Below are 26,367 nucleotides of genomic sequence, written 5' to 3' on the forward strand. Positions count from 1 at the left end.
TATCTACCGTTTTATTATTAAAATATTTATGTGTTATTATTTTGCACCTTCTTCTTTATTTTAATAATGCATTTTGAGACTCCTGTCGCAAAAATTTTGGGGGGTGGGGGCAATTGTTGAACCTCTAGACTATTTTCAACAAATTAGCATCTTGAATTTTTGTCGGATAATCTTGGGACTGCAGGGGATAGGTAGGAAAAAGGGCTTGGGACAAATACTGGTTGAGTTCCTATTACTTTCGTATATTATAAGTATCACTAGGACCTTGAATTCCCGTTCCAATGGCCTATTTTCACTCCCAGGATACTGCAGATAGGGGTATTAATAAAATATGAATAAATACAGTGTCTTTGATTGAGTTCTATCCTTTCTCCCATGTAATACTCCACCGTTCCCTTGCTCCCCTCAAAAGTCCTTGGAAATTTCAGTTTGATGACCTAAGCCACTCCTGAGATATTTCAGACATGTCATTTTGACAACCTGGCAGCACTTTTGCTTCTTTTTTTTTTCGCTACTTCGCCACACATGCATTATAACACACAAGAAGCTTAGAGCGCAAAAATATTATCCGTTTGGATTAGAAACAACAATTTTTAGCTCATTCCCGCTCCCCCAACACTATATTTTAGTTTCCCTTTCCCTTTTCTTTCTTTTTTTTCTAAAAGCTCCTGAAAGTTTCAACCCCGTCCAAAAGACGTTCATAAGAAATTACAGACAATGATATTCGACAAAATACATACATCAAGTCTCTTTGGGCTTACCTCTGCCTCCCCCTCACCATTTTGAAACTTAAAGTTTACTCTCATCTCCCGTCAAAAGTTTTAACTCGTCTTCGTCAAAGTTTTAACTTGATCCCTTATGGTACATAATTTGAAAAATCAGGCTCACTTAGCCGCTTTTGTCTTACTGTAGTACGCGCGTCGTTCCCAGAGAATACTCTTGGAAAAGACTTTGAATATTAGCATACCGAACGATTCAAAAGAGCCCGCTTAAAATACAACTAATCAGGGCCATAAAAATTGACCCATTTCCAGGCCCCTGACCTCCCTCACCCTGCTACAATAGCAAGTGTGATACTTTTGACCCACAGAACGGGCCTTGTAAGTTTCGAGCCAATCGTAAAACGATTGGCAACAATTAATCCCCCTTTTCCATTAAAAAATCCACGTTTAAAATATGTGCCACTTGCATATTTTACACCCTTGCCTCAGTGGCTTTGGGTTCCATGCCTTCTCCACAGTTCGGCTCCTATTGACAGGGCACTCACTCTTTGCATACCATTTACTACTATGAATAATTTGACCATATTTCGCCAGAGAATACGAAATCTACATAAACAAAAATGATAAAAATAATTACGACAGTGCTTTAAAGGTGTAATTCGTTAAGGATTTTTACAAGTAACTCTTTAAGTATGCGTTCTTGGAAACTTTCTATCCATCAAATTTTGTCGGCCGAAGGCAAGAACTAAACAATTTCATGGTAAAAAACTGTCCACTTCCCATATTATGACAAATTATGATGACTTTGTTGTGAAATGTGTCGACCTGACTAATATCAAGACGGTTGCCAGTCTTTACGACAAGCCAATTGAATTTGAGCAGCAGATTTACATGTTCTTTTTTAATGCAGTTTTTTTTATATAAATATCGTTTCATATACTTGAATCTTGCATTATATTGAAAAAAAAACCTATGTAATTATCTATACGTTTGTTCACTTTCATACGCAAAGAAAAAACTTTTTCCCAAGAATGGGTACTAATCTTAACTGGGCCACCATTCAAAAGGTCCAGAAACAAAAACAAGCGAATGTACATATGGATGCTTAAACAGAAACTTTTCACAGAAAATTTAAAATGAAGCAAACGATATATCCAAACTTGTAATGATCGATCTCTTTTTACTATGCGTAGTTTTGATCACAGACCACAGTAGAGTCTGTGATCTTGATGACAAAAAGCCATAAAGACTTTTCCAGTTAACGGAGGGGCAAAATGAATTTATGGCAAAAGTGTATTTTTTTTCGATATCTTACAAAAATTTACGTTTTTCATAAAAATATTATTTCCTCAGGAGGAAGGGGGGATGTATCGCCTTCCAGCCTCTATCAGCACCTTTACCCTTGTTCAAAGCAGCATTCGTGTTGTAATTGCTCTAAGATCGCATTTGAGTTCTGTTGCTTTATCGAATTAATTTCATCACTACAGGAAGGTTATTGCCCTAAAGTATTGGGAAAAAATGAGACCAAGGTAATTACTTGCACTGTGACTTAAAATTAAGTAAAAGAAAATTATATGAATCAACAACTATAAACCGGTCTGCGTATATACCAAAATATGCCGAAATATAACGGAGATATAAATGCAACTCTTTCTTTTGCCATTTTCTTCAATTCTTATTTGCCATGCGTCAAATAGCTTTTGCCAAGGGTTTTAAAGTGTCTGGGACTACTCTAGCAGATATTCTATTAAGGTAGGTTATATTGGTTGATTTAGAAGCTTCTTCTTATGAAGAGATTAATTTTTGTAAATAATCTTATAACGTTACACTTTTCCATTAATGTAGGTGAAGATACTGAAAAACTAAGCTACTCAAATGTCCATTATTGTGGTTGTGGCTCCTAATATGATAAAGAGTAAAAGACTTTTTATTCATAATATTTCCTTCTATCCACGAACGAAATACAAAATCTCAAGATTCCGGTTGACTTTTGCCATTCGAAGATTATTTCAAAAAACGTGAACGTACTGTAAGATACTGTAAAACGTACTGTAAGATAGAATAAACGTAAGTTTAGCATGGCTACAGGTAATTTTCAGGGTTTCCTCCAAAATTGTGGAAGTTCCTGCAGAAGTGTTACTTGGAATAGTTTGGTTGAAAATGGCGTAGAAAGATAGTTAGAAAGAAATATTGTGGTAGAATCAACTCGGTTATTTGCACTTGAGCAATGAAATTTTAAGTAATTTTGATTTCTCTTCCCATGGAAGATGGATGCTTTAACATCATTATGGTAGTTATTTTAAACAATCAATAGTTTACACATCAGTCAGGTATAAAAAGGGCGTAACTCCATAATTATAGCTTTTCAGAAGAGCAAAAGAAAACCTCACAACAACCGCAAAAAGAAAAAGAAAATCCCACTGTTTGGGATTTCTGCCTCTGAAACTGAATAACTTTTTACATAATTTTGATCACTTTAAATTCATCGCTTGCCTTAGCTCCTCCTACGCTTGCTGTCCCATACTATAGCAAATTTCAGATTTAATTACCATAAAACGTGATCCATTCTGATGCTTTTGGCAAAAGTGCTAGTCAAGGCCAGACATTTTAAAAAAGTTTTGAAATTAAAATAAAAATTAATACTGAAAATGGTAGAGCAAGAAACAGAAACTTATATATAAAACTATCTCTGTCAAGAATTGAACCTACGACCTTTGGGGTACAATACCAACGCCATATCCACTGCGCTATGTAGGCTTGTAAGGAGACATTTTTATAACTAATTTTCTAATTTTTCCGAATTAACCATCCCTACAATCCCCCCCCCCCCAGATGATCGAATCGGGAAAGCTACTATTTCTAATTTAATCTGGTCCGGTTCCTGATATGCCTGCCAACTTTCATCGTCCTGGCTTATCTGAAAGTGTCCGAACTAGCAAAAGCGGGACCGACACGCCGACCAACAGATAAGACGGACAGAATTTATGATCATTATATGGCACTTGGCCGACTGGTGAGTGCCATTAAAATGAATTGATATGTATTGATTTACATATCAACCTGTTTTTGTTTTGCAATTATCAGAGGAGAAATAAAAAAGTTGTGAGGTTTTTTTGCCTCTTCTGAAAATTGACAATAATGGAGATAAGTCCTTTCGAAACCCTACTGACGTACAACTCTTTAATTACACATGGCTTATATAAGATAACGAAATGGGAGCTATCTCAACTGAGATTTGGAGGATTAATTTTTGTTCTTATCAACACTAGCTTTTAACAGTTAAATCATGGCGATTTTTGTTTTGCGATTATCAGACGAGAAATAGAAAGGTTGCAAGTTTTTTTGCCTCTTCTGAAAATCTACAATTATGGAGATACGTCCTTTCGAGACCCGACTGACGCACAGCTCTTTAATTACACGTGGCTTATATAAGATAGCGAAAACAGAGTTCGGCTTCATTTTTGTTCTTATCAACACTAGCTTTTAACAGTTAAATCATAGGGCTATTAGAGGGGAAGGAGGATAATTTCATAACTAATCTTCCTTTATTTATGTGAGTATTTTTGGATCAAGTCTGTAATATCGGTGCTGTGGGGTGATATCTCCCATCTTATTGCAGAACTTTTTCTTTGTAGAATAGAAGATTACATTCATATGCTTACTTGTCCAAAATGGAGGGACGTGAAGCAACACCTTTTAAATCCCCGAGGGGAGAGGGGGCAGCGAGTTCTCCTTGGAGCTGTGTTTTTGCCAAAATTTAAATGGGAATATCTAATATTTTCTAATGATAATAATTTTCAATATTTGTTTGCTTTCCAGGGGAGGAAGCCTTTATATAAATATACAAGAAGGTCTAGACGGGGTGGGGGTTCGAAACTAGTCTCTAATTTGTCAAAACTAATCGTTCATTGCTGGGAATTTATGCGGAATAAATGGGTGGGAACTATGGGTGCTGTGGGTTTTAGCTCCCCTTTTGTTGCGAAAAAATTTGTCAAACACAGGAAATTACATTAATCTCCTTACTGGTACAGATAGTATGGAGGTGAGGGACAACATGAGGGCAGTCAAAAAATTTCCCAAGAGACAGGAGGAAGTACTACAAGGAGATATGTTTTTGCCGAAATTAAAACGTGGTTATCCCTCATTTTCCTATTTATATACATTTTCCTCTGTCTTCGCAGGGTGCATAGACAGTTTTCAAATCATACATAGGTTTTTACCAAGGTATGATGTGGGCTGCTGGCCTCATAAACCCTCGATTTCTTGATATTAAACTGTGTAATATCGTTAATTGTTGATTGGTATCCGACAATTTCAATTTTTTGCCTTAAGAATTACAGTTTTGGATTGGAATTAGATTTTATGACAGAATTTGAATATTTAGTCCACATTCAATGAACAGTAGTTTTCTTGAACTTCGGGTGGACGGAGAGGGTATTTTTGTTCGTATGGACGGAAATTTGTGGGATTTTTGATGTCCAACGCAGCTGAAGCCATTGCGACCTCTGCAGCAAGGTTTTCTGAAGCTTAAGTACATTGCATACATATGTTTAGACACAGTGAAACGTTGTGTACACATAGGAAAAGAGAAATATTACCATTCACAATCCCCGGAAATGGATATTTTATTCTACATACAAAAAGGTTCGGGCAGTGGGAAGGGCAGTATAACCCCACCCCTCTTCTCAGCACCAATTACAAAGGCGTAAACGAAAAGTATTCTCGAGAGTCAATAGGGATTAGATATCAATTTTATTTTATATCAAGCTTTAGAACAAATATCACAAGCATTTTTCTGCAATGAGAAGGGAGGTTACCATCCTGCACCGCCCTTATTTAGACTTAGCCTAAATGAAGAAAGGTCAGAGATTGATTCTTAATCCCCCCAAACCCCATTTTATATTTATCTGAAGGCTTTAGTAGACTTGGCCTGAATGGTCATTGCAATGCGCTCCCCCTCTCCCCCCCCCCCCAACCTACACAATGACCCATCGACAATCCTTCAAATTAGCTGGTGTGTAATTATACATCACTAAGAAAAATTCCTTTACAAGTCAAGCGAATAAGATTAGTTAAATTAAGCATTTAGATAAAAGTCAATATTAACAGTTTATCTTGTATGGACCACGTGATTTTCCCGGAACGATTGCACCATCGTTCGGCATTAGTTCCTCTGCAACTAGGAAGCACGATACACAGTTTTTTTATGCTTTTTAATCGATTACCTATTTCAGAATTTTCAGTTGATAGCAGATTGGTCCACATTTGGGCAAAATCATGGTTTGGTGCCCCAAAATGGCAGAAAACGGCACTTTCCCGTGGGACAATCGTTTTGGTCACTGAAAAGGGGCAATAGAAACTTTGTTACCATTTGAATGATTCATCTCTCGCCTGGACCATTTACAATCGCTGAAAACAAAGCTCTTGGTAGTACTTGTCAGTCCCCCCATAAAAATGTTTTCAAGGCTAATGATGCCCCGTTTGGCCTTTTATTTATTAATTACAAACCCATCTGCAAAAACAGAAAAGGGAGGTACAAAATATTACCCAAAACTAAAGAAAAGAAAGCAATAGTACGAGACAAATATCGACAACAACGAATAAAAATCAAGTAAGAACGCAAAATTATTAATAGATAAAGGCCAGAATATTGATGAGAATCAGAATTTAACAAAACAAACCCAAGGACAAAATAAGAATAAAATCAAACGAAGCAAAGGGAAATTCACTCATACATCATGAACATACTCATACATAAATAAACCAGAAATAGAAATCGGCAATAAATTCACGCAATAATTACAAATCGCTTAAATAATATTTAATTAAAACCGGGTAACAAAAGTGTTTTAAAGCAACATATAGTTGTAAAGCGTTATAGGGAAGTTGCATAACTGTGGGGGGTTGACATATCCAATATCCCTGGAGACATAATTACTGGACTGTTCTAGTATGCTGAACCAAATGGCTATCTCAAACTTATGACTGGATTTGTTTTTGAAATGAATGGGCTTGAGAGGGGGCTGCTTGCCTTCCAATCTGTTTTGACTCTGAAAAGGGGCACTGGAAATTTTTGATTTATTTCAATATCCAGCTGAATATTCCTTGAAAGCTTCACTTAATATTCTTAGCTTGCGTAGTAATAATTGTTGTAGTAGCGTTACAGCAGTATGTGCCGGGCACCCTTGATTTCTTAAACGTCCCCTTCATCAAATGATGAAAGTTTAAACTTAATACTAACAAATTTTCTTGAAACTTTTCAATAAATGGGCGTAGTGTACTAATAATTAATAATTTTTTTTTTTTACGCGCTTGTTTTGACAATTTAAGCGGAGTAAAAACGTTAAGGAAAGAAAAACAAAATAACACAAACAACACAATCAATACAGTCTAATCAAAGGGTGGTGAGGACCCAAGCGTTGACAGGCCTCAGCACCTAACCTAGCATAGAGTTTCTTGTAAACAAAAATAATATCAGTGGCACAAAACTTTCTAATAATCTTCTGATTTCTATAAGAACGCGGCAGATACAATAAATATTTGCAATAACAAAAATACGGAACTCTTATACGTTGCAAATCTTGATTATTAAAAAACGGGCGCAAACCGGAAAGAAACAATATAAAATGATCACAATATGTAGAATAAAGTTTGAATAAAGCCTTTCGTGAAAATCTGCCTCGGTTCGGGACAATTTTCGCGTACCCAATTTTAAGTTTATTTTTAATATCATTAAGTCCACAAGATCGAAAAGCCGATAAAGATGAGCAAATACTAATACCCAGCCACCGAACTGAAGAAACAAGCTTAACTGAAAAATAACCATAAGCAAGAACACTACTTTGATGCTTAGTATTAAAAACTAAATATTCACATTTTCCAGCATTAAGTTTGAGACCGTACTTCGTTTTAGTTCTATACAGTTTCAATATTTCCCAAATTCATCGCCTTAATGCCCTTAGTTTTAGAAGCAGCAGTAGTAGCAGTAGCAGTAAAATTAATTATTAGTATCCATAGCTTTAGCGGCAGTAGTAGTAGTAGAAGTAGTAATAATGGTAGCAGTAACAGTAGTATGAGTCCTTAAATGTCCAACTTTATAACGTAAGCCGATCTTGAAATATTGTTGAGTCACCCTTTTGACATTCTACATGCTCATAGTTCACTGTGATTTAGTTCAACATCCGCCTAAACATTCTTTGAACGCTTCACCTTAGTATCTTTGGCTTGCGTAGTAGCAGTAGTTGCAGCAACAGTAGTAACATTAGTAGCAGCATGCAAAGAGCACCATTGGTTTTTTATAGTTCTTGGTATTTACCAAATTATATGTAGCGAACTCAGTTTCTGTCCGTCGGTCTGTCTGTCTGTCGGTCCCGGTTTTGCTAGTTCGGGCACTTCCAGATAAGCTAAAGGAAGGCGTTCATAAAGTCCGCAAATTTCATAAAGTTGCTTTGTTAACCTTCCGTAAACCTTTACATGAGCAAGCATTAAAGTTAAACTTTAGTTAACTTTTCTCGTAAAGTTCATAAAGTTGATCAATAGGGAAAAGGTTCCAGAGCAAAACTTTTAAACAGATTTGGAAATGTGGAATCAGGAAACTGAAGATATGCTGATTTCTCATATCTTCTAAAATATGGAAATATGAACTTTAAAACTAACTTCCTTTTTATACAATCAATAAAGTGATTGGTGTATCAGAACCGGACCATGTTAAATCAGAAATAGTCGCTTCCCTGATTCGACCATCTGGGGGGGGGGGGAAGAGTGGAAGGACGGTTAATTCGTAAAAATTAGAAAAAATGAAGTATCTTTAACTTACGAACAGGTGATCGGATCTTAATGAAGTTTTATATTTACAAGGACCTCGTGTCTCAAAGTTCTAATTTTAAATCCCGACAAGATCCGGTGACATAAGGGGGCGTTGGAGGGGAAAACTGAAATCTTGGAAAAGGCTTAGAGTGGAGAGATCGGGATGAAACTTGGTGGGAAGAATAAGCACAAATCTTAGATACGTGATTGACATAGCCGGACTGAATTCGCTCTCTTTGGGGGAGTTTGGGGGAGATTTCCAGTGCTTTGGCAAGTTTGGTGCTTCTGGACGTGCTACGACGACAAAAATTGGTTGGCGTGTCAGGGACCTGCACAAACCAACTTGATAACATTCGCTTCCCCCATTCGACCATGTTGGGGGCTTGAGGGAGAGGAAATCTTGAAGATTGAGGTATGTTTATCTCACGAATGGATGATGAGATCTTAATCAAACTTGATATATAGGAAGATATCTTGTCTCAGATGCTCCATTTTCAATTCGGATTGGATCCGAGGACATTGGAGAATGAAGGGGGGAACGAAAATATTAGAAACTGGAAATCTTGGAAAACGCTTAGAGTGAAGAGATCGGGATAAAACTTGATGGGAAGAATAAGCTCTAGATACAAATTCTAGATACATGATTGACATAATTGGACCGGATCCGATCTCTTTGGGGGATTGGGGGGGGGGGGTGATTTCTAGTGCTTTGGCGAGTTCGAGAATAAGCACAAGTTCTAGATGCATGATTGACATCACCGGACCGGATCCGATCTCTTGTTTTGAACAAGAACAAGAGCTTGAACAAGAGCTCTTAGGTCTTGTTTTCCCTATCTTCCTCAACACACGCTGAAAGTTTAAACTTAATACCATGAACCATCAACACACGCTGAAGGTTTAAACTTAATACCATGAACCATTTCAGAAGCATTGCTGATACTTCCTCTTGACAATCTGTATGCCCATAGCGGGTTTCAATTTAGATTCCTACTGTTTCAATATTCCTCAATTTTTGTCCTAATACCCTTAGGCTTAGCAGCAGTAGTAGTAGTAAAAGTAGTAACAGTAGAAGCAGTGAAGAGTAGAAGCAATAATAGTTAACAGTACCAGAACGAATAGTTTTATTCTTTAGTATTCTTTATAGCTGCAGTAGTAGTAGTTACAGTACCAGGAGTAATAGTAGTAGAACAAGTGGAAGTAGTAGTATTAAAATGCAGGTATTGTCTTTTGGTTAGCTAAACATCCCCACAACAATCAATTTAGATTTCAACTTCACTACGAAACCGTTCCTAAGATATTGTTGATACGCTCTTTTGACAATCGGCATTCACATGGCGTGTTGTGATTCAGTTAACTATCCCTCCTCAACATTCCCTGAAAATTCCTCTTCACTTTCATTTTGGACTCGTTCTGATTCTTGCTTTCACTAGTATTCTAACAGCACAATTCTTGGTTCTTCCCTTTCATTTTGACAGGTTGTGATAATTGATCTCGCGTGTCGGCTGACCACACAATTCTTTACTCTTCACTTTCATTTTAACACGTTCTAGTTCTCCCTGTCGCTTATCTTCTTTCCACACATTTCTTTGCTCCTTGCTTTCATTTTCCATTCGTTCTGATCGTCGTTGTCGCATGTCTTGCAACCTATTTTTTTGTTCTTCAATTTCGTTTTTGCCTCTTTGTAATTCTTGCTTCCGCTTATGTTTTAACTGTATATTTCTTTATTACTCAATTCTTTCATTATTACTTTCAGTTTTTTTCAGTAAGCATATTTTTTATTTGTCACTTTTGTTTTGACTCTTTTTAACATTCGCTGCCAATTATCTTTTAACCGTACATTTCTTTGTTCCTTACTTTCGTTTTTGACTCAATTGTCATTTTTACAAGTATCCTAACTTTCATATTTTTTTTTCGATTATCGTTACTTCAAATATTTTTTCAAATCCCTTTGCCTAAGTTGCTTGGATTGGTCTTGCAACATTTGATAGTCCAGCTTGTTCATTCTCACCCACTGTGAATTTGCATTTCTCAGGTCATCCTCTTGATCTTGTATCATTTTACGGTCCAATTTGTTGATTTTAAGCACTTGTTAGTATACGTTTCTGTCCTCTAGGCATTATAAAACTGCCGGAAATTACTTTTGTAAACTAATTGATTATCTTTGGAATTTTATACTAAACTATGTTTCTTATGTATTTTTACATGCGTCGAAGGCACTAAAAATTATAAAAACACTCCTGCTTTGGAAATGACGATTTGACCTTTCGAAATTTGCGCATATATATGACGTTATTCATATGACTTTTTTCTGAAATGAAGGCTCTAAATGTGTTTTCTCAAACTTGATACCTATCTAGGTCGCTTTTTCAGGCCACAAAATCCCAAGATACAAATTTTCCCAAAAATATTTGGAGCCATTTTCGAAAAAATTTAAACATACATACATCCATAAAATAAAAAATAACAATTATTTCTTGTTTACAAAACACACAAACATTAATTGAATATGAATTTATATAACCGAATATGAATCCATGAATTTATATATTTCTAAGTTTTTGTCCTGTAAATTCTTCTATAACTGTCTAATAACCTAATTTCCTTGCGTCTTTGCTTTAACTCGGCATAATTGAGAAACTATTTTATCTATTCCTTATTCATTGTTAATATGAGATAGTTTTTTATTAGTTTTAGCCTGGAAAAATGATCTACCTCCAGAAGAAAGCCTTACATGAGTCATTAAGAATATCTAACAATTTCGAAAATATAGTGTGTATTTTGATGGCAGCCTGGGGCCCTTTCAAACGCGGGGCCCTGTCCGATCGTTCCAATCACCTCTTATCCAGCCCCGAGAATAAATAAATAGCAATACTGGTGTAGCATTAATAATAGTAGTAACAGCAGTATCAGCAGTATTACTAGCAATAGTAGCATGTCCATATTGCCTTTTGGTCAGTTGAATATCCCCCTTGGATATACCGAAAGTTTCATCTCTACAAGGTAAACCGTTCCAAAAGTATGGTTGATGCACTCTTTTGACCCCCTTTTGACGCCCTTTTCACCTTAATACTCTTAGCCTTACAAATAGTAACAATTGAAGCAGTAGTTGGATTAGGCAATATTGTTAGTAGTATATGTATTACCTTTGGGTCAATTGAACTTCCCCTTTAAGTACTCTTTGAAAGTTCCAAGTTAAAACCCGAATCCATTCCCGAGATACGCCCTTTTGAAGACCTGCATGTACATAGTGTGTTTTGATTTAGTTCTAATTTCTCCTTAATATTCTGTCATATTTTCACCTTCATTCGCTTAGAATTAATAGTACCAGTATCATAATAGTAGAGGTAGTACTAAGAGAGGTATTAGCATTAGTAGCTTTGTATTAGCAGCAGTAGTAACTGTAGTAGCAGCAGTATTAATATCAGTAGTAGCTTGTACATGTTGTCTTTTGTTAAGTTGAACATCCCCCTCATGATGCCCCAGAAGTGTCATCTTAAATATTGCTGGTGCGCTTTTTGGACAATCTGTGTGCACACAGAATGTTTTGATTTAGCTCGACTTTCTGCTTTGAATTTCCCCACATCTTCATTTCAATATCCTCAGCCTTGGCGGACGACGTTGTTTTACTGGTAGTAGTAGTAGTAATAGTAGTCGCGATAGTAGTGGTATTAGTAGTGGTTGGAGCAGTAGTTGCGGTAGTTGTAGTAGCAGTAGTAATAGTAACATGAAAATATTGCCTGTGAGGTCAATTGATCATTTCCCTTATAATTTCCTGATAGTTTCTAAGCAATACGCCCAGTCTTTCTTGAGTTTTGCCCTTTTGACAACCTGTATGCAAATAACGTGCTCTGATTTAGCTCAACACTCCCCTTTCACATTCTCTGAAAGGCTCCTCTGAATGCCATTTGTCGTTTTGGAAAGTAAAAGTCAAACATGCCCAGCTTTCTCAAAATCATATACTATATGGAAACAAAGGACGACTTGCCTAACTTAATGCCCTTGTCCTGAGGGCTGTGGGGGGGGGGGGGGGGGGCTGAAAACCCCAAAGATATAATTACTGGATTTTTCAATAATTTCAATAAGACCTTATGTACCCTCAGGGCATAATTTAAATCCTTTTCCTTTGGGCTCCGGGGAGTTGTTTGAACCCTGGAGCCACTGTTTTGTAATCTTTGGACTATTATGAGCAAAATGGCTATCTCAGAATTTCGATTTGATATATTTGTAAAAAATATGGCATGGAGGGGGACTAGTTGCCTTCTGATCATTTTTGACTCTTAAGAAAAAAAACTAGAATTTCCAATTTCAAATCAAATGAACCTCCTCTGAAGATTTACGATCACCCCTTCCATAAAAACCATATATGCCCCGGGGCCTAACTTTCAGCTATGTCCCCCAGGCTCTTGGGATTTGTTTAAGCCCTGTAAACATTGTTGTATAATCTTTGAATTATTTTGAACAAAATGACTATCTCGAAATTTTGATCTGATGTATTTGGGGAAAAGAGGGCGAGGGTGTTGGGATAGTTGCCCTCTGATTACTTTTGAGTAGTATAGGGGGAAATACTCCGAGTGCCATTTATCCCCTTCGAATCCCGGTACTATTACTTTTTTTTAAATCCCTCATACCCCCTCAATTGGTCCCATGACACAAATATCCCACCATTCCAATGACACACATATGGGGGTTACACTAGAGCCAAATGAAGTTACCAATCCCATCGCATCTTGCCGTAGAGTTAAGAACGTTTTCTGGAAACATTCCATGCCAAAGAATGTTGTCACTAAAAACGATAATAATAATAATAATAATAAAAGGATAATAGAAATGATTCATGGCCAAATCAAATAAGGAAAATTTTGAATAGTTGTGGGATGTCAGGAATTTGGAATCATGGGGTGGGCATAGGATGGGAAGTAGTATCCGTGTCAAAAGACGTAAAGATTCTACTGCAAGAGCAGGAGATCCATTTATGGCGGGCAAGTTGGACCGCGGGAGCGTCTCTAGGTGTGTACGTGGAGGTCAAGGAGGTATGGGGAGAGGAATACCATTTTAAAGTGGGACTTCGGGGGAGGACATAAGGTGGGTCATTTCAATAAGGGGTAGTTTTATGCCTTTTGATGAAAGAAGGAAGTATTTGGGGTGGTTTAGGTCACATAGGGGCCCGTATTTTTGCCCAATGTGCGGAGAAAATGAGGACTTAGAGCACTTTATGTGCAATTGTAAGGAGTTAAAGGATTTGAGGGTAGAAACATTTGGGATTGGGGTAAATGGGAACGATTGGATGTTTGGAATTTTAGAAATAAAGTGTAAAGTGGATATTAAGAATCTGGGGAGGTACGTACGTGCAGCCATGTAAGACAGAGAGAGATTTTTGGAGGGTGGACGATAGGCGGGACAAGAAAAGAGTGTTGAAAGTTATTTTATATGGTGTGCTTGAAGCATTTCTTTTTTCTTTTTTATAACCATGATACATGTAGCTTTAAAATGTTTAAAATGTATTGATCATGTGTGTGAAATTTTGTGTAATTATGTGACTTTTATGGTATTATGTGCCTTTTTGTTTTTGTTCTCTTTTTGCAGTTGTTATGCTTTTTGATAGTTATTATTATATTTTCTGTTATGTGAGTTAGTATCATATGGTAATATTTTGTATTATTTGTTGTTGTTTTTTTGCCATGGCCCCTAAGTGGCTTTGGTTGCAACAAATACCTATCCATCTAACTATCTATCCATCTATGATCTGGCCAATGCTTTCACTGGAACCTCTTGTAGCTGTTGATGATGTCAATACAATCTGGTTCCAGATCAAGGAGTAGGAAGCAGCCAGCTTCCCTCCAGACATAAAACCTTGTGGGGTTTTCTAAGAACCCAGACAAATCTGAGAATCAACTAATTCTTAAATTAATAATGAAATACTAAGCAAATAACATAAATATTTTGACTATTCTTTTGCTGTGTCATTTTTTGTGCAGAGAAGTAAGCTACATACGGCATCTTTGTTCAAACTGTGAAAAGTTCGTGAATGCTGTGAAGAGTTCTGTTCGTTTTTATGGCACTTGGTATTATATTAACCAAATGACATATAGCGATCGCAAATTCTGTCGGTCGGTCTGTCTGTCCCGGTTTTGCTAGTTTAGGCACTTCCAGATAACCTAGGACAATGAAATTTGGCAGGTGTATCAAGGACCGGACCGGATTAAATTAAAAGTAGTCGTTTTCCCAATTTGACCATCTGGGGGGGGGGAGTGGGAGGACGGTTAATTCGGAAAAATTAGAAAAAATGAGGTATTTTTAACTTACGAACAGGTGATTGGACCTTAATTATATTTGACATTTAGAAGGATATCGTGTCTCAAAGCTCTTATTTTAAATCCCGACTGGATCCATTGACATTGGGGGGAGTTGGAGGGGGGGAAACTTAAAATCTAAGAAAATGCTTAGAGTGGAGAAATCGGGATGAAACTTGGCGGAAAAACTAAGCACAAGTCCTAGATACGTGATTGACATAATCGAAACAGATCCGCTCTCTTTTGGGGAGTTGGGGGGAGGGTTAATCCTGAAAAATTAGAAAAAATGAAGTATTTTAAATTACGAAGGAGTGATTGGATCTTAATGAAATTTCACATTTAGAAGGACCTCGTGACCCAGATCTCTTATTTTAAATCCCGATCAGATCCAGTGTCATTGAAGGGAGTTGGGGGGGGGGGAATCTCGGTTAAGGCTTTGAGTGGAGGGATGGGGATGAAAATTGGTGGAAAAAATAAGCACAAATCCTAAATATATGATTAACATAACTGGAATGGATCCGCTCTCATTGAGAGAGTTGGGGGAGGGTTAATTCTGAAAAATTAGAAAAAATGAGGTATTTTTAACTTACGAAGGAGTGATCGGATCTTAATGAAATTCCATATTTAGAAGGACCTCATAGTTAAAATCTCTTATTTTAATTCTACGACCGGATCCAGTTTCATTGGGGGGAGTTGGGGTGACCGGAAATTCCGGAAAACGCTTAGAGCGGAGAGATCAGGATGAAACTTGGTGGGAAGAATAAGCATAAGTCCAAGATACGTGACTGACATAACCGGACTGGATCCGATCTCTTTAGGGGAGTTGAGGGGGAGGGGTAGTTGAGAAAAATAAGAAAATATGAGGCATTTGTAACTTACGAATGGGTGACCAGATCTTAATGAAATTTGATATTTAGAAAGATCTTGTGCTTCAGAGCTCGTATTTTAAATCACGACCAGATCTGAAGATATTGGGAAGAGTTGGAGGCGAAACTGGGAATCTTGGAAAACATGAAAATTGAGGTTTTTTTATCATACGAATAGGTGATCGGGTTTTAATGAAACTTAATATAGAAAGATCTTATGTCTCAGATGCTCCGTTTTCATTTCGAATTGGATCCTGGGACATAGGGAGTTAGAGGCGGGAAACAGAAATCTTGGAAACCAGAAATCTTGGAAACCAGAAATCTTGGAAAACACTTAGAGTGGAGAGATCGGGATGAAACTTGATGGTAAGAATAAATATAATTTCTGGATACGTGATTGGCATAACTGGAAGGGATCCGCTCTCTTTGGGTGAGTTGGGGGGGGGGTGTTAATTCGGAAAAATTGGAAAAAATTCAGGTATTTTAACTTAAGAACGGGTGACCAGATCTTGATGACATTTGGTATTTAGAAGGAACTCATATCTCAGAGCTTTTATTTTAAATCCTGATTAGATCTTTTAACATTGGGGGGGGGGGAGATGGAGTGGGAAACCAGAAATCTTGGAAAACGATTTGAGTGAAGAGATTGGGATGAACTTGGTGGGTAGAATAAGTAAATGCGTAGATACGTGATTGACGTGGGCGAACTGGATCCGCTCTCTTCGGAGGAGTTACGAGGAGGGGTCCCATGCTTTGACGAGTTTGGTGCTTCTGGATGTGCTATGACGATGAAAATTGGTAGGCGTGTCAGGAGCCTGCACAAATTCACTTGATAAATTTATTTTACCCCATTTAACCATCTGGGGGGGCTGAGAGGAGAGAAAAAATTAGAAAAAATTAGGTATTTTAACTTACGAGTGGGTGATCGGATCTTAATGAATTTGGATATGTAGAAGGACTTTGTCTCAGAGCTCTTATTTTAAATCCCGACTGGTATTAAGTCTCTTATTTTCTATTTGAATCAATCTATTGATTCTTAGAATTTTGGTAGAGCTCATCCGATCTCGTCACAAGTGCCAGATGAGCTCTTAGCTCTTGTTAGTCTTAAAGTAGCCCCTTACTTTATACTTAAATCAACGAAAAATAAAAGAAGCGTCCCATTGTTGCATCTCCGACCTATGAAAAATTTCAAAAACTCCTCTGGTCTTGGCTTCACCTCTTAGCGTAAACATCGAGGCATTCAATAGTCGTTCTTTCCTATGGTATTAGAATATCATTAACAAAATGAATTCGCACCTATGAAAAATAGCATAAAACTCCCCTGGTCTTGGTTTCACCTCATAGTGTAAACAGCGAAGCAATAAGTAGAGGTTTGCTTCCTCGTGTACGGAACAGTTTCTGTTCCTTTTAAGTCTTCTTTTCATACTTTTAAATTAAAAAGACTTATTTTTAATTTTTAACTTGGTTTCATCTCTTAGTAAGCTGAGCGATATTAAAACTTAAAACGATATTAAAACTTAAAACGAACAACTATTCAGTATATGACAGGGGCTGTCCCCTCCTCAACGCCCGCTTTTTACCCAAATTTTTAACTCTTCATCACAACTCTACTTTTTAAAACATTAAAAAACTTTAGCGTACAGAGCGGGGTGTTGAGGTGGAGACAGCCCCTTTTATATACGGAATAGTTTCTGGTCGTTATAGTTTTTAATATCGCTTCTTCCTTTCACTTAAAAAATTAGTTTTTAATTTAAAAATACAATGAGAATTTAAATAAAAAACAGTTTGTGATGAAACTTCATGAAACTTGTATATAGAAAATTAGCATTAAAGTCAGATTCTTTTGATGTACATATTGGTATCAAAATTCTGTTTTTTAGAGTTTCGGTTACTATTGAGTCGGATCACTCCTTACTACAAATCGTTATCACGAACTGTTTGATTGGAATGTCACTAAGAAAAATGAAAAATCATAAAAAAAACTCCTCTGGTCTTGGTTTCACCTATTAGGGTAAACAGCGAGTCATTATGGTTCAAAATAAAAAAAAAAAATTCAAAAAAAAAGTCAGTTACTATTGGTCCAAATCTCTCCTTAATTAAAGATTATTACAATGAACTGTTTGATAAAAGGAGATTCTTCCTAAATGATTTCAAATTTTTAGGATTGCTTATTTCAACAACTGGTACACAGATTTGGCTTCAGAATCTATAGCGATGGGAAGGTTGAAGGATGTTACTTGGGGAGAAATAAAAGATTTCAACTTGGTAATTGAGGATAACCACTGGAACAGAACCGAAATGAAGCACATGTTAGACACTGATGCGTTACGTATTGCAATGCTTAGAAGGCCGCCTATTCAGTTTGAATCTATGTTCAACTTTTTCGACCTTCGAGGGTTTTATAATGTAACATCAATAGAGGACTTTATTGACAAGCTAGAAAGGAACGAAATTACAAATAATTCAAGGTTTGTGAAACTTTTTGGAAGAAACCCTCTTTCTTGGTTTCTTGGACTTGATGAGTCAGATTTTGACAACATAACAGCTATTAACAATTTTATTCAGAGGACAGAAAAAATGTTTGACCTAGTGCTGATCTCTGAATTTTTTGATGAGTCCCTAATGATACTAAGAGATATGACAGGATTTCCTATTTCGTATTTCAATTACATACCAATAAACCTTAGAGATGAAAAAAAGAAATATTATTTATCTAAAAAGCAGGAAGAAATACTTGGAAACTGGAACCAAGCTGATACATTGCTCTACAAAAAATTCAAAAGGTAAAGTTATTTATACCATTATCATTTATGCACACTAATTGATCATAGGGGGTGTGTTTCCCACTTCTACATCTCTGCAGTTAAGCTTCTAAATAAGATTTGTTTTTCCCGTTCAAATTGCGCTACAATTAGAGGGGAACTATCCCTCCTGCAGTCTTTACTTTGCTAGGTTGTTCCGAATATTCTTCTCTAACTATTAGTAGATTACGGTGTAAATGCCCACTCCAAGTTACAGAAAGCTAGATATCTAAAGTCTGATTTAATTGAAAATTTCTTTTTAATTCCAAATATTAATCTCGTTTTTAGTGAGGGTAAAAGGGGACGTAAAGGGACATGCTATTATTGTCTAATGCGTTTGTCTAGATTGTGTACATACTTGAAATTAAAACATCACTTGTGTCACTGTAAGAGTCATGAATACCCGTTATGGAGGTGGATTCGGGATACAACGCTATCTTCCTGTTCAAAAATTTTCGTAATTCGCTCCTGCAGAGCGACAAGATAGCATAAGATATCAAAGCTAAACTAAGAAACATATACGATCTACTGAAGTCAAATCATGTTAAAGAACATGAAGTCATTTCAATCTCTTATGCTCATACGTAAGGATATACTAATAATACCATGGAGTCGGTAGAGATATTTGAGACATTGGATGGGGATAATTATATAGGCACAGCTATAGTTGCACTTGATCAAACAGCTAATAATTCAATTTCACGGCTGCACAACGTAAATTACTCAACGACTCAATCACCTTAGGACAAGTTGGCTGTTACAAATAAAGAAATGTGAGGGGTTTTCAATGGGAAATTTTTTAAAGGTATTGGGTAAACACCAATCCACCAACATGATCATTTAAGTAATCCAATTTCTTCGGGGTGGGGGAGATTAACTTTTGTGGACTGGCACATGAATCATGTAATTTAAATGTTAAGCGGTAATACCTTCTACCGGTTTGCATTCGCAATTCCAACTTTGATTTAAAATTCATATTAGCAGCGTAGGACAGTTTTTAGAAAGGTGAAATTATAGATGGTGCATCGGTAGATGGTTTTTTTTCATGTAATACCATACCCAAATCATCCGAAAAGTTGCTGCTCTTAAAATTCAAAAGAGAAAAGATTGAAAATGGTGAAACTTACTTGAACAAAATCCTTTTTTTAGATTCCTACAGTTTTTATCCCAAATCCTTATGCCAATTAGTTCAAGTACAAAATAGCGGCGATTTAAAGTTTCCCCTCCTTAATAGTTCATTCCAGATGATGAACTGTATGATTGACCTGCATGTAAGGGCACATACCCATAAGAATACTACTACAACTCCACTTCGAGGCTGCCTTAGGAAAAATTACCACCCATCAAAGCATTTTATGATTCATTTCACGACCGTTAATGCACCACCGCCAGCTTTGAATTTCCCGAAAAATTTTGGGCCAAGATTTTCCTTTCTTTGAAAGTTTTGTGGATAAAAATCGGGAGTATTATTGTAAAATGTACCTAGCAAGCGATGCATTGATGTTGCTGGATATTGTATGTACAAACACGGATAAAATCTATGAGGAATTCGGGAATCTGGGATATTATTTTTCAACTATTCGTCTGGTGACGGCTTAATTTTTAAAATCAAGAGAAAAAAGAGGTCTGATCACCGACATGGATGAGCCCTTGTTTGTAAAAAGATCCATGGGGGATGAGAATGTTTGTCACGGATATCATATCCTGGAAACCGACCTTACTGGACAACACACTAGTAAAAAGTCGAATGCTGCTTTTCTGGATATGAAATCCCTTTACCCTTCGGCAATGTGTCACTACTCTTTGCTGTTTGGGAATTACAAATGTCTGGAAAATCCTTATAGTCCATGTTTCCTCTACATTACCACTGTTACGGAGAATGGATCGCAAGGATGGTTTTCGAAATTGATGGTGAGATACCAGCGGAACTTCATGACTTGGAAAAGGACTTTGTTTTATAGTGTGCATAAGCCGCTCGGTGTCTAGGGATTCACAGAGTCCCTATAATATTTCTTTGGTAGAATATGGAGGTATGCATTGGAAACCTTCAAAACAAAAACTCATTGTTGATTTTCGTCCGAAATAGAATATTGTCGTACACCACATTCTTTTATGGTGGATGCGTGCCAACGGTTTCAAGGTCATAAGGATTTATAGAGCAATCCACTTCAATCAAAATCTGTAAATGAGAACGTTTATAGACGTTTATAGACACGTTTATTGTCAGTAAATGCTTTTAGGCAAAAAAGAAGGTTAAAAAAGAAAGCTTTATGCTCATTTTAAATTCAGCCTTGGGTAAGATCAGCGAGAGTGTGCACCATTAGAGTAGTCATTACGTTGTAATCGACCCAAAAGAATGTGCCCAAATCATTGCCAATCCGAATTTCAAATCGTTCACGATCATAAGCTCCAATATGGTCCTTTTACATAGAAAAAAGAAGCGTAGTCATAAATAAAATACAGCCGCTGGAGTGCCATTTTATGAATTAAAAAAAAAATCATTTTGAAATTTATTAAAATATGTGTAAACTTCAATGGCCGGGGGAGGGACAAGTTTAAGTTTATTCAAAGGATACTGATTGACTTAAAGTTAAAACTAAAATTTATTAAGATATTGAGAAAATTAGGAGCACATTAGCTCTCAAATGGACTACAATAGCTGGGACGGGTCTATTTATTTGGAGCAACTGTGCATTAAATAATTTAGTTCCAAGAGCGAAGGTCATAACGATTCGCTCTTAAGTTTAGAAACTATACATTTATACTCGAGAAAATGCCATGCCAGCCATATCGGACCCAGTCTGTGCGTACGCGGACGGTGTGAAATTATTACCACAGAGCCATTACCTTACTTCAAATCGAGAAGTATATGTAGAGCATAGACATCGTGTCGGTCTGGAGAAAATTCTATATTTGATGAGAGGTGGGTCTGATCAGTCTCCAACTGAGTAGCATTTCATAGTGTTTTTGTAATGTATTTTATTTTTTTGCGTAAGGTGGAATCATTGTTTTAAAAAATGTTTAATTTTATACTACTATTTCCCCTGCCTCCCGGCCCGGCCCGGCCTTTGGAGACTGTGAATTTCCACCGCACCACACGGATTCTTGCAGTGACCATTGCGCTCGCAGGTCTGCATGCCTAAATGTTTTGAAATGTACAAGTGTTTTTAAGTGCCCGTTTTATGATGTTGATTACCGCCCATGTAAATATGTTAAGTCCCTAAGTAAATTTGTTTCAATGATTATCAAATATGTTTTTTTAAATTTGTACTGCATTTACTTACATTAAAGAAAATATATATTTTATTTTTTATTTTTTTAACATAGAGAACTAATATTTATTCAGGAGATTGAGGTTAGGTTAGTTTAGTTGTATTTTATCAGCAAGAAGAGTAATGTATATCAGTTTAAAACTCTTTTCACACTGTTTCTTTGCGGGCCATCAATGTCTGGCAAAACGACACTTTCACTAAAAGTAGTTCAAAATCATAATTAAATGTTCTGTGAAAACTCAAAAAAATCTACTATTGCTATAGCGTGGGGCAAGAGTCCTATGATAAAATAAAGACTATCGCACCCTTAACAATATTCATGCGGGGACTTGACGTGTTTGATATTATTGAACCAAACGCGGTGTTGGTTAGTGATGAAACAGCTGAATCCACTGAAGAAGGGTGTGAGGAGATGTTACAATTATTCACGGTCCAATCTAATCATGAAAATTTCTGTAACCGTCACGCTCCACAATCCTTTTTATCAGAACAAATGTATGAGGACACAATTGCTTTGAATTGTACTTACTGCATCATCTAGAGGGTTTTTCGTGATTCAAGTTCTCTCATAAATTTAAAACAAACCAATATATCTCAGTGAACCGAAACTTCTATACTCTCAGCATATAATCAAACTACAAATAAACCCTGTGGTTACATCCTACTGAATCTCAATCCAATCACAACCGAGAATTTAAGTGTATCCACTGATATTTTTTACACTGAAATTACCATAGATATACCCGTGAACAGTAAAAAAAGGTCATTAGTTGCCATCTGGAAACTGAAGAGACTACATGGAAACAGACATTTATTTTCCGTCCTAGGTAATTCAAAACCGTGGCCAAGAAAGGGATCAAACAAGGGAATGAGAATGAATTCATTAGTCTCCTATCTGAGCTTTGTTTAAATTTGACTGAAGGCAATGTTCAACTGCCAGAAAATGTTAGGTAACAGACAAACAGTATTGTTTACTTGTACGTGCCCTAGCTTACAAAAACAAGAAAAAGTATTCTAAAATAAAACGACTTGCTCAAGCGGGTGGTAGGTCGTTTTCACTGCTACTGCCAATAAGCGCAGGACTTGTAAACAGTATTCTCTAGAAAAGGGTTAAACCCTAGAAATTGATACCAATTGAAATCGCCCTGTCAACAAAAGAGCACTTAGAAGATAATTTTGATAAATTTATTAACAATGAGACAATTACCGACGATGTAGGTTTAATTTTACTTCAAGATTTCCTTTGACGTGTCGTACACACAAACCCTACCGTGAAAGACTGCTCAAAATAAATGTAATTGATCATACTTTATATCAAAGTTCTGAAACTTTGAAACAAGAAGCTTTGAAAAAAATTTATCTAAAGTTTTAACAAGTGTTGTAGACTTATTGACTCAATCGTTATCTGAGCAATGTAAAAGATGTTTGACTTGTCTCGCTCCTTCTCCGTCAGGAGAGGAGTTCAAATCCTTGATTTTCGAGCAGTTTAAAGTCTCATAGTAGGTCATTTGGATTTGAAGAATGTTTGGGAGAAGTTAAGATTGATGTCTCGCTCCTCTTTTATCCGTGGTTCGGTCATGGCTATGAAGCTAAAAGGAATTAAGGATCCCAAGAATTCTTACTTAGAAGGAATTCCGTAAATAACTGATGCCAATTTGGTTTCCAAAACTTATCAAAAAGAAGCCAAAAATTCGAAAAATAGAATAAACGCCGATCAATTGACGGTGTGCCACCGAAAAGTTTTTGGTGGGGTGCCGCCAAAATTGTTTTGGCGTGCCAGTAGCTTGCCGTTGCCGAGCATAATTACGTCTACCATCACAAAATTTTATTGCATCATAGCTTTGGAGATTATGCAATGTCTCTCATATGCTTTACGTCGACTATCTTCAAAGTAGATGGGGCGAGACAAGCTCCTGTGATACCAAGCGATTACAGTTATATTTTCACTATGTTAGTGTCGGAGGTGAACAATTAACTAATAATAATAATAAAATATGCTATGATGTTTCAAATACGTTACAGCGTTTCAAACACTTTTTGGAGACGGGTGGGTATCATTTTTACGTAGATTTCGATTAATACGAATAATATTTGCACGATTGCATCATTATTTGGAAAACTTACTTTTCTGACGCATATTTCATGAAATTATCAAGCCATGAGTAAGCCACACCCAATTCCACTCTCCAACGGCGGCCCTCATTGGAACTTGATTATAAAATTTCATAAATTGCAGCAAGGACAGATACATAAAACCCGCAATGTCATTTAGCAAATACAGACTTTCTATAGAATTCCCCTTCAGCTACTCGGTTTTTTTTATTGTTAACGTCGATCAGCAGGTTTTGTATTAGTAACCTGGTTTTGACTGCTTGAAAAGACAAGCCCCTGGCAGTTTATTATAAAACTTAGATTTTAATCTTATTTATTCTGTTCTTCAGGCTTCTTGAAGATCGAATAACGCCCAGAATAATCCAGAATGTAAAGACACTCCAAAGCATTAACAATAGAATGCATAATTTCTGTCAGACAAGCCTAAACACAACATCAGAGTATCATGATTTAGACAAAAGATTTGGTACATTCGATTGGAACCATATAGACTCTAACAGGTGAGTCATCTTATTGTTAGGATAATGTAAATCAACGTGCTGCTTTACTGGGACAATAAACTCACAATATCCAGCTCATTTTTACAACGCCAGATAGGATGGACGGTTCAACCGTCCGGCATGTAATAAAATATGCATTATTCTCATTCTTAATGCTGACTATAGTATTTCATCAAATTAAAGTATTGTAAAACAACACGAGAAAAATGTTGTTAGTTTGAAGAAAATTAAACATCGCGTGGAATGTTTTATCTTCAGATTATTTCATCCTGCTCGAACGTCAGGACGAACCGTAGGCGCGCCATTTTGGACAACCAATGCAAGTCGTTCATATCTAGCGTGGTTTGAGTTAGCCTAGTATCGTATCGCTTTTCGACCTACACGCGACAAAAGCCTTTCTTTGCAAGCTGAAACACCCAACCTGCGGGAGACAGGTTTTAATGCTTTGCATTCTGATGAACGTCTTTTCCAACTATATATTGTCGATACGTCTATTCTTGTGGAATGCAATCACATCTAAGGGGCAAAATTTAATCAAAAATCGATTTTGGCCAATAATAGAGTAGGCGATACCCTACTTATCAACGACTTAAGTGTCAAAAAGAATGCAGTTGTTGCTGAAAAAGTAATGCTGCAATCATCCCATCATCATTCATTGGATCAACACGCTACTATGCTGAACATTTTGTAGATACAAAGGCTATTGTCCATCACCTTGGATCACCAGAATTCTTCGTAACTATAATTTGCTGTCGGCAGGGTTGCCACCACTAAAAAAAAATCACTAAATCAGCACATAAATTGCTTGGTCGTTGACTAGAAATCGCTAGAATTATAATATTCTTTATCAATGTTTTTAATAAATGTCTTGTTTCTTTACCATGTTCTATAAAGACGCACCTATAGGAAGGGGTAAAATTACCCCCCTAGATAAATATCTTTAAATTGATGCTTTGTTTTTTCAAGTAAAAATTATCCTTGAAATTCTTAGAAACGACCTGTCACACCTTTATGCAGGAAACAGAAGAAAATCCTTGCTTCCTCCAAGTATTTTCACAAATTGGTACTCTTGGCTTATACCCCGATCACTAAAAAGTGGTTATCAGTGATCTAATCGAAATATATTCTTTTTCTTTTTAATTTTTTCCTTGTCGAGTCGAAATCCCATTTTTTCCAATAAAGAAAAACAGAAACTGTTTTCTTTTTACTCTAGTTAAGCTAGTTTGATTACTGAGCCACCAGCGACAATTTTGAAAATAGCCTCTTAATATTTGGATGAAAAAAATTTTCCATTCTCTACCGATTTCGATAAGCACGAATATTATTGCTTCTTTGAAAAAAAAATCAATGCAAATATTTTTCTCCCAATATATTTTTGTTTATTGGTGATAATTGTTCATTTTATTACTTAAGCTATAAGAGAGCCTGGACTCGTCGCTGGGATCTATGTTACTGTCAAAAACATAATTTTCAATTATATATAATTAATTCAGAATATCATAAATCTAAAACTACAATTACTACTACTACTACTATTAATAACTCGCTGCAGCACCAAGCCACCTGAGGCCAACACAGCTACGCACGCTCCTCCTCCAACCTAATCTATTTAAAGCCTTCCTCTTTACACCCTCCCATGAAGTTCCCATTTCCTTTAAATCTTTATTTATGACATCTTCCAAACCTAGACAAGGACGACCTGCTTTCCGTGTAGCCCCAGACGGTTGGCCAAAAAGGACAATCTTCGGTAATCTGTCATCCTTCATCCTTAGAACGTGTCCTAGCCATCTCATCCTTTCTTTCATTATAGCCCTAGAAAGCGGGATTGAACCACACTTTTCGTACAACCTACTGTTTGAAATACGGTCAGTCAGTTGGGTACCCATAACAATCCGTAAGCAATTTTTCTCGAAACCATCTAGTAAATTCGTCTGCTTTTCAGAGTGCCCATGCTTCAGACCCATATTTGACCACTGTCATCACTGTAGCTTCCAGTAT

General features: G+C 36.6%; 1 protein-coding gene across 2 annotated transcripts; it reads left to right on the plus strand.

Moving 5' to 3' along the window:
• Positions 1 to 2,367: 2,367 nt before the first annotated feature.
• On the plus strand, positions 2,368 to 24,546 carry LOC136028620 (galactosylceramide sulfotransferase-like). Of its 2 annotated transcripts, none has more exons than XM_065706453.1 (3): positions 2,368 to 2,474; positions 17,847 to 18,152; positions 24,199 to 24,546. In XM_065706453.1, the coding sequence occupies exons 1-3, from the start codon at positions 2,407 to 2,409 to the stop codon at positions 24,371 to 24,373; spliced, it is 549 nt and encodes a 182-aa protein (XP_065562525.1). In that variant the 5' UTR covers positions 2,368 to 2,406; the 3' UTR covers positions 24,374 to 24,546. The 2 variants fall into 2 exon arrangements, with proteins under 2 accessions (XP_065562525.1, XP_065562524.1); XM_065706452.1 differs by having other exon boundaries at positions 17,847 to 18,467; positions 24,199 to 24,542.
• Positions 24,547 to 26,367: the final 1,821 nt, after the last annotated feature.

The sequence above is a fragment of the Artemia franciscana genome, chromosome 7 (genome assembly GCF_032884065.1).
Source record: "Artemia franciscana chromosome 7, ASM3288406v1, whole genome shotgun sequence".
Lineage (NCBI taxonomy): Eukaryota > Metazoa > Arthropoda > Branchiopoda > Anostraca > Artemiidae > Artemia > Artemia franciscana.

Excerpts from the sequence above, each read along its gene's own strand:
- LOC136028620 (XM_065706452.1), top strand. The coding sequence starts at position 2,407 with ATGCGTCAAATAGCTTTTGCCAAGGGTTTTAAAGTGTCTGGGACTACT. Across the intron at positions 2,475-17,846 it reads CTAGCAGATATTCTATTAAG|GATTGCTTATTTCAACAACT; the intron begins GTAGGTTATATT and ends TCAAATTTTTAG. Across the intron at positions 18,468-24,198 it reads CTCTACAAAAAATTCAAAAG|GCTTCTTGAAGATCGAATAA; the intron begins GTAAAGTTATTT and ends TCTGTTCTTCAG.